Here is an 11,852-nt window from a genome sequence, read left to right on the forward strand (position 1 = left end):
CCCGTTATACAGTGGTGGCCAAAATTGTGGACACTTTTTGAAATGTTCATGTTTTGCAACTTTGCAACTTTGCATGCTTATAGAAATGTTCTGCTTCACGAAATTCAAATGTTTATATATCAATTGAAAGAGAATTTAATGTTGAATTCAATACAAAAAAACAGAATGCAAATATCTGCAGTACAAAAAAGGTTATGCTTACTATAGTCTAAAAACAAACACAAGTGCGATGGAGTGAAGACGCGGATTGGAATTGCAAACCCTACCGGCCAATCACAGTCCTTGTCCTGGGGTCCAATCACATGGCAGTAGCTGCAATACATCATGTTTCAAGTTGGGGAAAGTCAATTTTGCTGTTTGTTCTGTAACTGAAGGGCGATTGGAGATTGTGTGAATAATTGAAGTATTTCTCAAATTAAAAGTGTATATACGTACATCATAAATAGAGCAAAGGCACCAAAGAAAAGAGTTGATTGGACACCCAGGAAAAGGAGCAGGGTTGTTATATTACGTGAATCAGGTCTTTCAATTGATATATAAATATTTCAATTTTGTGAAACAGAACATTTTCTATAAGCACGCAAAGTTGCAAAATATGAACATTTCAAAAAGTGTCCGCAATTTTGGCCACCACTGTATAACGGGAAAGGAAAATTTCTCTGGAAAAATTTCCAAGGACTTTCATAGGAGATACCTTTATAGCATATGGTCAGTTGCACTGGCGGAGAAATTAACCTGTCATTTCCGTATGGCTAGAGGGGAAATAAAGGAAGATATTTTTTTAACTACTTGGCAACATTCTTAAGGGTTTTTTTTTTTAAAGAAGTGAATACAGAAGATCCAATTAATCAACTGGATTTTTGGCAAAGTCGATTCTAATTTTGGATAGAAATGGACCAATTAGCAACAATTAACAATAGATAAAATATTTTAATTGTATTATTTAAGGTGTTCTGGTAATGTTTGTGTGTGACTGTATTTGACATATTGTTATAATTGCTTGTGGGTTTTGGGGATTCGGAGGGAGGGATTGATGTACTTGTTTTTGCTAGGAAAGGCCTTATAAACATTTTTTTAAAAAAGGAAAGGAAAATTGAGACTCCCCTGATGCAACTGAGGTCCTGACTATTTCAGCCTCTGGTTTCATTACATCATCATCATCATCATCATCATAAGAAGAAGAAGTCAGGGATGCTTTAGGGTAGATTCCTGCATTGAGCAAGGGGTTGGACTCGATGGCCTTGTAGGCCCCTTCCAACTCTGGGATTCTATGATTCTATGATTCTATAATAATAATATATTTGTTACCTGCCTCTCCCTCTGGATCGAGGCAGGGTACAACACAAATAAAAACACCATAAAATACATACAACTAATTCAAATGTTTAAAAACAGTGTATCATTAAAAGCAGCACACCATTTAAAAAGGCATCTTAAAATTCAACTGGGTAGGCCTGCCGGAAGAGACCAGTCTTTATGGCTTTCTTAAATTCCGGAAGACTGTTAAGTTGACGAATCTCTCCCGGCAAGCCATTCGACAAACTGGGAGAAGTGGAAGAGAAGGTCCTCTGGGTAATAGTTGTCAGCCTTGTTTCTGTTAGCTGGAGTAGATACTTCCCAAAGGACCTGAGTGTGCGGGGCGGTTTGTACGGGGGAAGGCGATCCCGCAGGTAGCCTGGACCCAAACCACGTAGGGCTTTAAAGGTGATAACCAACACTTTATACTTCGCCCGGAAACTAATTGGCAGCCAGTGAAGAGATTTTAAGGCTGGTGTGATGTAGTCCCCCCTAGGTGTACCGGTAACCAACCTGGCTGCCCTATTTTGAACTAGTTGAAGTTTCTGGACTAGACACACTAGTCAATGATTTTCAATCTTGTTGCTGTTCCACCCAAGCTGGTCCATTCTCTCCTCTCACTCTCTCCGTAGTAGACAGCGTGGCCGTGGAGGAACAGGAGCGGGAGAGGAGGAGGCAGGTGGTGGAGAAGTTCCAGAAAGCCCCCTTTGAAGAAATTGCGGCTCACTGTGGCGCCCGGGTACGTGGCGGCTTTTCCCTTTCTTCCCCCGGCTGCTAGCCCTGTGCCTTCGCTATCTTGGAGGGGCAAACGGTTTGCACAAAGAATCCAGTGAGGCAGGGACATTAAGAATAAGAAATGAATGCTATGTGGAAACAGGAGAGGATGGAGATATGAAGGCCTGGGGTGGGGTGGGCACAGGGGGAGGTTCAGGGAGAAATCCCTGTGTTTTCCAGGACTTTTTTGGCCTTGGAAAAAAGGATTAGAAGTGATTCCATGAGGAGAACTGTGCTTTAGATAGGTTTCAGTTCATCACTGTTCTTGTTTTCAGCGTCAGGGGGATAGCCCTGATATCTAAATAAGCTTATTGTGTTGAGGCAGTTCTGGTATCTCAGTGTAATTCAGAACACCACCTCTGCTCTGTGTGGAACATCCCAAGGTTGGTTTATTTCTTTGTTTGTTAAGTTTATAAGCCCTTCATTCTGCCAGAAACGGCACTCAAGGCAGATGGCAATAACGACGTTGTTATTAAAGTTCAACAGCTCACCTTATTAGCTCAACATCTCAAACCTGTGTTATAATACCCTATTTTACAAACATAAAAATGTAATGTTTATATTCAAGTAAATTAAGGGTTTACGGCTGAGCTAAAATGGAACGCTTTTCACAAGGATTGAACAGCATTCTTTCCTCCGCTTGGGCAACATCAGGTCGTGTGTTGAAAGAGGGCAAAAACCTCAGTCCCTTTGGAGTAATACTTTCAGATAGGGTGACCATATGAAAAGGAGGACAGGGCTCCTGTATCAAAAAGGGAATTTCAGCAGGTGTCATTTGTATATATGGAGAACCTGGTGAAATTTCCTCTTCATCACCACAGTTAAAGGTGCAGGAGCTATACTAGAATGATCAGATTTAAAAGAGGGCAGGGCTCCTGCAGCTTTAACTGGTGTGATGAAGATGTCCTACTTTTCATAGGGTCACCCTGGTTGTACTGAAAAGGGAATTTCAGCAGGTGTCATTTGTATATATGGGGAACCTGGTGAAATTTCCTTTTCATCACACCAGTTAAAGCTGCAGGTGCCCTGCCCTCTTTTAAATCTGGTCACTCTAGTATAGCTCCTGCAGCTTTAACTGTAGTGATGAAGAGGGAATTTCACCAGGTTCTCTATATATACAAATGGCACCTCTGAAATTCCCTTTTCTGTGCAACTGTTAAAGATACAGGAGCCCTGTCCTCCTTTTCATAGGGTCACCCTGGTTGTACTGAAAAGGGAATTTCAGCAGGTGTCATTTGTATATATGGAGAACCTGGTGAAATTTCCTCTTCATCACACCAGTTAATGCTGCAGGTGCCCTGCCCTCTTTTAAATCTGGTCACTCTAGTATAGCTCCTGCAGCTTTAACTGTAGTGATGAAGAGGGAATTTCACCAGGTTCTCTATATATACAAATGGCACCTCTGAAATTCCCTTTTCTGTGCAACTGTTAAAGATACAGGAGCCCTGTCCTCCTTTTCATAGGGTCACCCTGGTTGTACTGAAAAGGGAATTTCAGCAGGTGTCATTTGTATATATGGAGAACCTGGTGAAATTTCCTCTTCATCACACCAGTTAATGCTGCAGGTGCCCTGCCCTCTTTTAAATCTGGTCACTCTAGTATAGCTCCTGCAGCTTTAACTGTGGTGATGAAGAGGGGATTTCACCAGGTTCTCTATATATACAAATGACACCTGCTGAAATTCCCTTTTCTGTGCAACTGTTAAAGATACAGGAGCCCTGTCCTCTTTTTCATAGGGTCACCCTATTTCAGAGGGCAGCATATATAGCCAACTATTATTATAATGTAAATAACAGCCCATATTGGCTACGTAACATTGTGACATCATCCTGTTCATTATATGAACCCTAGTTGGCTGGGATCACCCACGTTACTGTTCTCGGGAAGAGCATCCGGTTTGTTTGCAAAAACAATATGCAAAGCAGCAGCTGATTGAAAAGAATAATGAAACAATAGCAGCAACTGGGGTAGAAAATGGTAATGTTTAGTTGAGGGATTGGGGTCAGGAAATATTTCATCTGTGCGCCTCCTGTCAAATGAATGAACCCTGAGGCTTGATGAGTACACAACAGGAGAAGATTGGCTGCCTTAATCAGGGTTAATAAATGTGACCATATTATCAGAAGCCCTTATTGGATAAGTGGATATTATGCAAATGACATATCTCTCGAGTTGTAAAGGCTGTCTAATTTAATTATGCTTGTTGTGCCATTTCTCAGTGACTGAATACTACGGACTGGGATTTGTTGAACTGACAAAGGCAGTGCACATAAAATATCTTTTCTCAGTGATCGCTATGACTTAATGTGAAGGAAAACAAATCTGTTTTATATTTATTTCACTTTATTTATTTGTTACATTTTTATATGGCCCAGTCAAGGCTGCCTGGGCAGTTTCACAATTAAAACCATAAAATACAACAAATCAAAGCATAATATAAAACCTGTTTTTTAAAAAAAAACCAAACACCCAGCAGCAGTTACAACCTAGGGAAAGCCTGTGTGAAAAGATGTGTTTACAGAGACATTAAAGGATGTTACATTTTTCCACCTCCTGACCAACACAAGGGGTGCCCCTACAGAGAAGGTCCTGTATAAGAGTGAACTGCTGCCCGTGGTGGAGTTTCAGGAACTTTTTGCTCGTTCCTTGCTCAATTTTTATTTATTTATTTATTTATTTATTTATTTATTACATTTCTATACCGCCCAATAGCCGGAGCTCTCTGGACAGTTCACAGAAATTAAAAACATTCAAAGTATAAAACCATAATATAAAATACAATATAAAAGCTCAACCAGATAAAAACAGCGGCAATGCAAAATTACAAATTTAAAACACCAAGTTTTAAAATTTATTTATAGACTGTTAAAATGCTGGGAGAATAAAAAGGTCTTCACCTGGCGTCTAAAAGCATATAATGTAGGTGCCAAGCGAACCTCCTTAGGGAGCTCATTCCACAGCCGGGGTGCCACAGCAGAGAAGGCCCTGCTCCTGGTAGCCACCTGCCTCACTTCCTTTGGCAGGGGCTCGTGGAGAAGGACCCCTGAGGATGACCTTAGGGTCCGGGCAGGTACATACGGGAGGGGGCGTTCCTTCAGATAACCTGGCCCCAAGCCATTTAGGGCTTTAAATGTTAATACCAGCACTTTGAATCGGGCCCGGACCTGGACTGGCAGCCAATGAAGCTGGAAAAGGACTGGCGTGATGTGGTCTCGTTGGCCAGTCCCTGTTAGTAAATGGACTGCCCTGTTTTGTAGCAGTTGAACTTTCCGGACCGTTTTCAAAGGCAGCCCCACGTATAACACATTGCAGTAATCCAGACAAGAGGTTATCAGAGCATGGATCACGGTAGCTAGGCTATCTCTGTCCAGATAAGGACGCAGTTGGTATGTCAGCCTAAGCTGATAAAAGGTGCTCTTTGCCACTGAGTTCACCTGTGCCTCAAGTGAGTTCTGGATCCAAGAGCACCCCCAAACTGCAGACCCGATCCTTTAGGGAGAGTGCAACCCCGTCCAGGACAGGGCAAACATCACCTCGCCGGACAGATGAACCACCCGCTAACAGTACCTCCGTCTTGTCTGGATTGAGTCTCAGTTTGTTAGCCCTCATCCAGTCCATTACCGTGCCCAGGCACTGGTTCAGAACAGCCACTGCCTCAAGTGGGGTATATCTTCTTTCTCTAGGGCAGCCTGCCCTGTCGTGGGCCCCTCCAAATACGTTGGATGAGGAAGGCTGTTGTAGATGGTCTCTAAAAGCCTGGTGCATTGGGTGCCGCTGGAATAGAAGCATAGAATCATAGAATAGTAGAGTTGGAAGGGGCCTATAAGGCCATCAAGCCCAACCCCGCATGGGCTCCTGCCACTGAGGAGGAGCCCACAGTGGCTAAAAACAAAAAACTCAGCATTTAATAAAGAGGACTACATTAGAATCCTCAGAGATGTCTCAGAGGGGTGGGCTGGGGGGGTTGACAAAGCTAGTAAAGAACAATTGTGTATTTTTAAAATCACATTCCAAGGTCTGCAGCCTTGACTGGGGCCACTGCAGGACTTTCCTTTAGCAGCACAGGAGGGGGAAACGTTTCTGCCTTCAGCCACCGATCCGAGGGCCCTCCCAGACCGTAGGGCCCCAGTCCTGCACCCGGTGTTCTGTCCCTTGTGGCACCTCTGAGCATACCAGCAATCCGAAACACAACATGCTTCAGGAGCGTAGAGAACTCTGCCTTCTTTGCAGTGCATGCGTGCACACTCACACACACAGACACACACACGCACACGCCTGCAGGGCTGACATGGCCTCTGCAAGGCTGATGAACATTATTGTTCTCGTTGCAGGCGACGCTGCTCCAGAGCAAGCTCAACCAGATATTTGAGATCACCATACGGTAAGGGGATGTGATGTGTTCGAGGAGGCGAGGCATTGGGGAGGTGTGGGCAGAATCTTGCCATGAGCAGTTGGTGGCCCTGAAAAGTCAACAATCAGGACACCGTTTATAGTAGCTCTCCTGTGCCCTAGAGACAGCGTTCCTGGTCTCTGTGGCCACGTGGGGAATGAAGCCGTGTCGCCCAGGCCCCCCACGGACAGGAGAAACAGCGCATCGTTGAACTATGGAACCGTCTGCTCAGGACAAATAGCTTAGATGGCTTTCAAAGGGAATAAGGCATATTCATGGGGGATAAATCTATCAATGGCTCCTAGCCACAATGACTATTGACCAAGGTCAATATCAGACTGCATGCCTCTGAACCCAGATGCCAGGGAACCACAGCCGAAGTGCTAAATGCCTGAGAGAAGAGAAAAGTCTTGACCTGGTGCCGAAAAGATGACAATGGCGGCACCAGGCACGCCCCGTCAGGGAGATTGTTCCACAGTTGGGGGGCCACCACAGAGAAGGCCCTCTCTCTTGTTGCCATCCTCTGAGTTTATTCATTATTTTGTTCTCTTTCGATGGGGTTGGGGCGGGAGAATTTTCTGCCTGAACACCGTTAAAATCACAACTCCAGAATTACAAGTACACAGTAAAATGTAATAAAAAAAGCCGTCAGTGCATCACCAGAAAATGGAACAAACGCTTGCCTGCATCCTAAAGGCCTGTAGAGATAAATACGTCTTTAACTGTTGCATGAAGAACAACAGCCTGGAGGACAGCTGAAGCTCTACTGGGAAGGAGTTCACCAGTCCGGGAGCCACCGCCAAAAAGGCCCTGCCATATTAGTCCCACAGGCCACGTTCCCCAAACAGTTGTGTGTCGGCATATTTAGTGTGCGGGGTGGTTTTATTTATTTATTTATTTATTTATTTATTTATTACATTTCTATACCGCCCAATAGCCGAAGCTCTTTTGCATGCTTTGCTTCAGCCAGTTCTACCACAAACACACCCACACGGACGCGTCTCCTTTCTCTTCAATGCAGGCCTCCGCCAAGCCCCTCGGGCACCATCACTGCTGCTTATGGACAGCCCCAGAGCCATTCCATCCCGGTGTACGAGATGAAGTTCCCAGACCTCTGCGTGTACTGAGAACCCAACAGCATGCCAGGACAGCAGCCATGGAGCACAGAATCACCCGGGACCACCTAGAATGCTACCATGCCCTCCACCCCCTGCATGAGCCAGAGTGGAGCTTTGGGGAGGGGGCCGTTGAGCACCTTCCGACCATGAGGGATAAGAACAGCATCCCTTCCAACTCATACACTCCCGTGGTCCTTTCTCTCTCTCTCTCTCTCCCTCTCCCTCTTCTTTGTGCTCCACGCATTTTCCGTCATGCCCAGACCCGCATCCAGAAAACCTTTTACGGACTGTGGGAAAGAGATTGTTTTGGCTTCCCTTTTTTAGAAGCTGTTTTAAAAGTTTTGAAGGGTTGAAGATTTTCTCTCTCCGGTGAAAGCGTGTGTTGATAATCCATTACATAAAGTAAATTTATTCTCTGTGCGTCTGCCTCTCATTTCTGCTTGTCGTTCCATGTCCAGAATACTTTGCTAGCAAATAGGTTACTCTTTTATTTGTAACGGAGATTTCACATTTTTCTTTCTTTGGAATTTTCATAGAATCATAGAATAGCAGAGTTGGAAGGGGCCTACAAGGCCATCGAGTCCAACCCCTTGCTCAATGCAGGAATCCACCCTAAAGCATCCCTGACAGATGCTTGTCCAGCTGCCTTTTGAAGGCCTCTAGTGTGGGAGAGCCCACAACCTCCCTGGGTAACTGATTCCATTGTCGTACTGCTCTAACAGGCAGGAAGTTTTTCCTGATCATAGAATCATAGAATAGCAGAGTTGGAAGGGGCCTACAAGGCCATCGAGTCCAACCCCCTGCTCAGTGCAGGAATCCACCCTAAAGCATCCTTAAAGCACCCTAAAGCATTCCAGACAGATGGTTCTAGGAGTGGGGGGTGCTGTTTTTTTAAAAATATGCACGCCTCTGCAAAAGTAAATATAACACTTTGAATCAACTTTAAAATAAAACAATTGGTTTGAAAAAGGTATAGACTGAAAGGGGTGGCACTTGTAGGGTGACCATATGAAAAGGAGGACAGGGCTCCTGTATCTTTAACAGTTGTATTGAAAAGGGAATTTCAGCAGGTGTCATTTGCATATATGGAGAACCTGGTGAAATGTCCTCTTCATCACACCAGTTAAAGCTGCCCTCTTTTAAATCTGGTCACTCTAGTATAGCTCCTGCAGCTTTAACTGTTGTGATGAAGAGGGAATTTCACCAGGTTCTCCATATATACAAATGACACCTGCTGAAATTAGCCTGGAGAAGCGAAGATTGAGGGGAGACATGATAGCACTCTTCAATTACTTAAAAGGTTGTCACACAGAGGAGGGCCAAGTTCTTCTTCTTGGTCTCTGTGCATCACACATATGGGCTCTGCGCCTGCGCAGGGCCAGGTTCGGAAACTTCTCAAGCTGAAAATCTTTTAGGCGGGAACCCCTCCCCCACCATCCACTGAGCATGCTCAGGGGTTCCCGCCTAATCCCCTCAGTTCTCTTCAACCGCCTGTGGGTCAACAGCATTTGGAGACTTCTCGTGGTATAGTGCCTTCTCTGTTATACCATAGCTGAAAAATCTATCAATTTTTCCTTCTTTTTCTTACTTCTCCAGTTTTCTATTCTCTCCTATCTTATATATATTTGTTTGTTCGTCTGTGTCTTGAGTGCCTATGGCACATCAAGGCCTTTTCAAAAAGTGTTCCAGTTGTGGACAGAAAATATCACAAACGGATGGACATTCTTTATGCTTGCTCTGCTTGGGGGAGACTCATATTGTGGAGTCGTGTGCCTTTGTTTGAAATTTTCAAGGCAGGCACGAAAAAACCGCGCAGATTGCCTTCGGGCTATTCTCTGGGAAAAGGCGTTGGAGGCAGTAGACAAGCCGAGAGCAGCTCGCGCTTCTACATCTCCACACAAGATGGAGTCTCTGCCCAAACATCCTCCGACAAGGAGTGAAGCCTTAGCGGTTCCCCCCTCCTCCTCTCAGTCCGCAACAAAGGCGGCAAAGAAGATCTCTAAGAGAGCGAGAGAGCACTCTGAGGCCGAAAACCCTCAGAGAAAAAAGAGCAAAATCAAGAGAAAAAATGGAAAGAAAAAACCATCGAAATCGATCTCGTCGGTACCGAGGAGCCCGGTACCGAGTACTTTGATACCAAGCCACGAGACGGGGCATAGAAGCCCGATATCGAGTCTCTCACTACAGAGACCTCCCTCGCATGCGATAAGCCCGATACCGAGGCTTTCGCTACCGACATCTTTTTCAATACCAAGACGTACGACTCCATCTTTGCCGCCGGTACTGAACCCCCCGCCGCGTGAAGAGCCGGTTGCTAACTCGCCGGTCCCATCGCCGCTACATATTGTTACGGTTCCGACTGATGAGCCTAGTGTGAGGCCATCGATTTCGGAAGGTGAAATCAGGGGTTCCTCACTGGATAATACCATGTCGGATCGGAGACCTTTTTCCCCTCGGTACCGAGAAGACATCGATACCGACGGACGTTGGTACCGACAGCAACCACAGGTCGATACCGAAGGCTATCGATACCGACAAACATCTCCTTATGGATATGGCCGTGATCGTTCATCGGCTTCAATTCATTCCAGTCGGCAATATGCCGCTTACAGTGAAAGACCCAGGTCCCCATCGAGGGGTCGGGACTACTATGCCGATTGGCAACCTCCACATTTTCCTCCATATTACTATGAGGACTGGAGGCACAGAGGGCATCAAGAATATTACTACCCTCAAGAATGCCCGTATGAACAATACCCGCGTTTTCGTCAGCCACCCTCCGAGACGGTCTCCCGTCCACCGCCCCAGGAGGATGCTACAGTCATGCCGCCTCCGCCTCAACCAGCGGTATTGAGGCGCTCGTCGCAACCGACGCAAGCTACGGTACCGACCACCACGGTACCGACTCAAGCGTTACAACCAACCTCAGACATGAGGGTGGGCACTTTGGACGCCCTATCGGAGGAGGACTACCAGTCTGACTCCTCCCAAGAGGTATCACCAGCACCCTCCATTCCCTCCCCGGATGACCTTGTAGGGACTTCGGATGTAGTCTCCCCTTCGGAGGATTTATTACACTTTGCCGATCAAGTGCAAAGGATGGCAAGATCATTGGGGATTGAAATGTCTCAACCCATAGAAAAAATGAACAACCCAGTTTATGACAACGCATATTGTGAGTCATCAACTCCAGCAGCCATTCCGTACTTGCCTGTGCTGTTACGCACAGCACAACAGCCGTGGAAGCTGCCCTCCTCTATGCCACCAACGTCCAGGAGGTTAGATAATACATATAAGATACAGGAGAAAACTGCTCCTTTTCTTTTTACTCATCCCAAGCCCAATTCCATAATTGTAGAGGCATCTCAGGGACGCACTCATAAAAGACACAATGCGCCAGTAGATAAAGAAGGTCGTCGGCTGGACGGCATAGGGCGAAGAATCTACTCGTCAACAGCACTGTCATTGCGCGTGCATAATTACCAAGCCACCATGGCTAAATATCAACTCTTGTGGGAGAAGATGGCATCCCTATCTGGATATTTGCCAGATGACCAAAGGGAACTGGCAAACGTATTTTATACTGAGGCTTGACACTCTCTAGACAACAGCTTAATACAGCTCGTCACGCGACTGACTGCGCCTCAAAAGCCATGGTAGGGTCTATTGCCCTACGAAGACATGCATGGTTGAGGTCTGCAGGACTATCCCAAGAGGCACGCACCCGAATCGAGGACCTGGAAAACATCCAAAAGGCCAAGAATACGGCCAAGAAGATGGGAATTGGGCAGCAGCAACAACAGATCCAAAGAGCATTCCGTTCAAAACGCTGGCCTAGGGCTCAACAACCCAGACTGTCAGCCCAGACAGCAACAGCAGTTTCAAGATCGACCCCGTCTGTACCAACCCCAAGGTCAGTACAAGAGGCAACAATTTTCAGGACGCTTCAAACAAAGCAGAAGCAAACCAGATCAGGGTCAAAGACGGCGTCTTTGACTGCCCCATAATTATAATTTCTGTGCCAAAATTTGGTGACATCCTTGCCCCCTTTTATAATAGTTGGACCACCATTACCACCGACAGGTGGGTCCTCAACATCATTTTTCGGGGCTACAAAATTGAGTTTACCACCCTCCCTCCCCTAGGAACCGCAAGGTTCTCTCCACCTACAGACGCTCTATTGCAAGAGACCAAGTCTCTTTTGGAGAAGGGTGCCATAGAGCGATTACCAACTCATGCCCTAAGGTGCGGGTTCTACTCCCGCTACTTTACGG

The 11,852-nt window shown here is 45.9% G+C and overlaps 1 protein-coding gene across 4 annotated transcripts in view; it reads left to right on the top strand.

The window, feature by feature from the left end:
• EFR3B (EFR3 homolog B) overlaps nucleotides 1-8,011 on the top strand; it is a 145,038-nt gene extending 137,027 nt beyond the window's left edge. For all 4 annotated transcript variants that reach the window (XM_063123733.1, XM_063123731.1, XM_063123734.1 and 1 more), the window contains exons 21-23: nucleotides 1,929-2,035; nucleotides 6,402-6,451; nucleotides 7,482-8,011. In XM_063123733.1, coding sequence (XP_062979803.1) covers nucleotides 1,929-2,035; nucleotides 6,402-6,451; nucleotides 7,482-7,587 — 263 coding nt within the window. In that variant the 3' untranslated portion in view covers nucleotides 7,588-8,011. The remainder of the gene's footprint in view (nucleotides 1-1,928; nucleotides 2,036-6,401; nucleotides 6,452-7,481) is intronic.
• The last annotated feature ends 3,841 nt before the right edge of the window (nucleotides 8,012-11,852 follow it).

This window comes from Elgaria multicarinata, chromosome 4, assembly GCF_023053635.1.
Source record: "Elgaria multicarinata webbii isolate HBS135686 ecotype San Diego chromosome 4, rElgMul1.1.pri, whole genome shotgun sequence".
Classification (NCBI taxonomy): domain Eukaryota; kingdom Metazoa; phylum Chordata; class Lepidosauria; order Squamata; family Anguidae; genus Elgaria; species Elgaria multicarinata.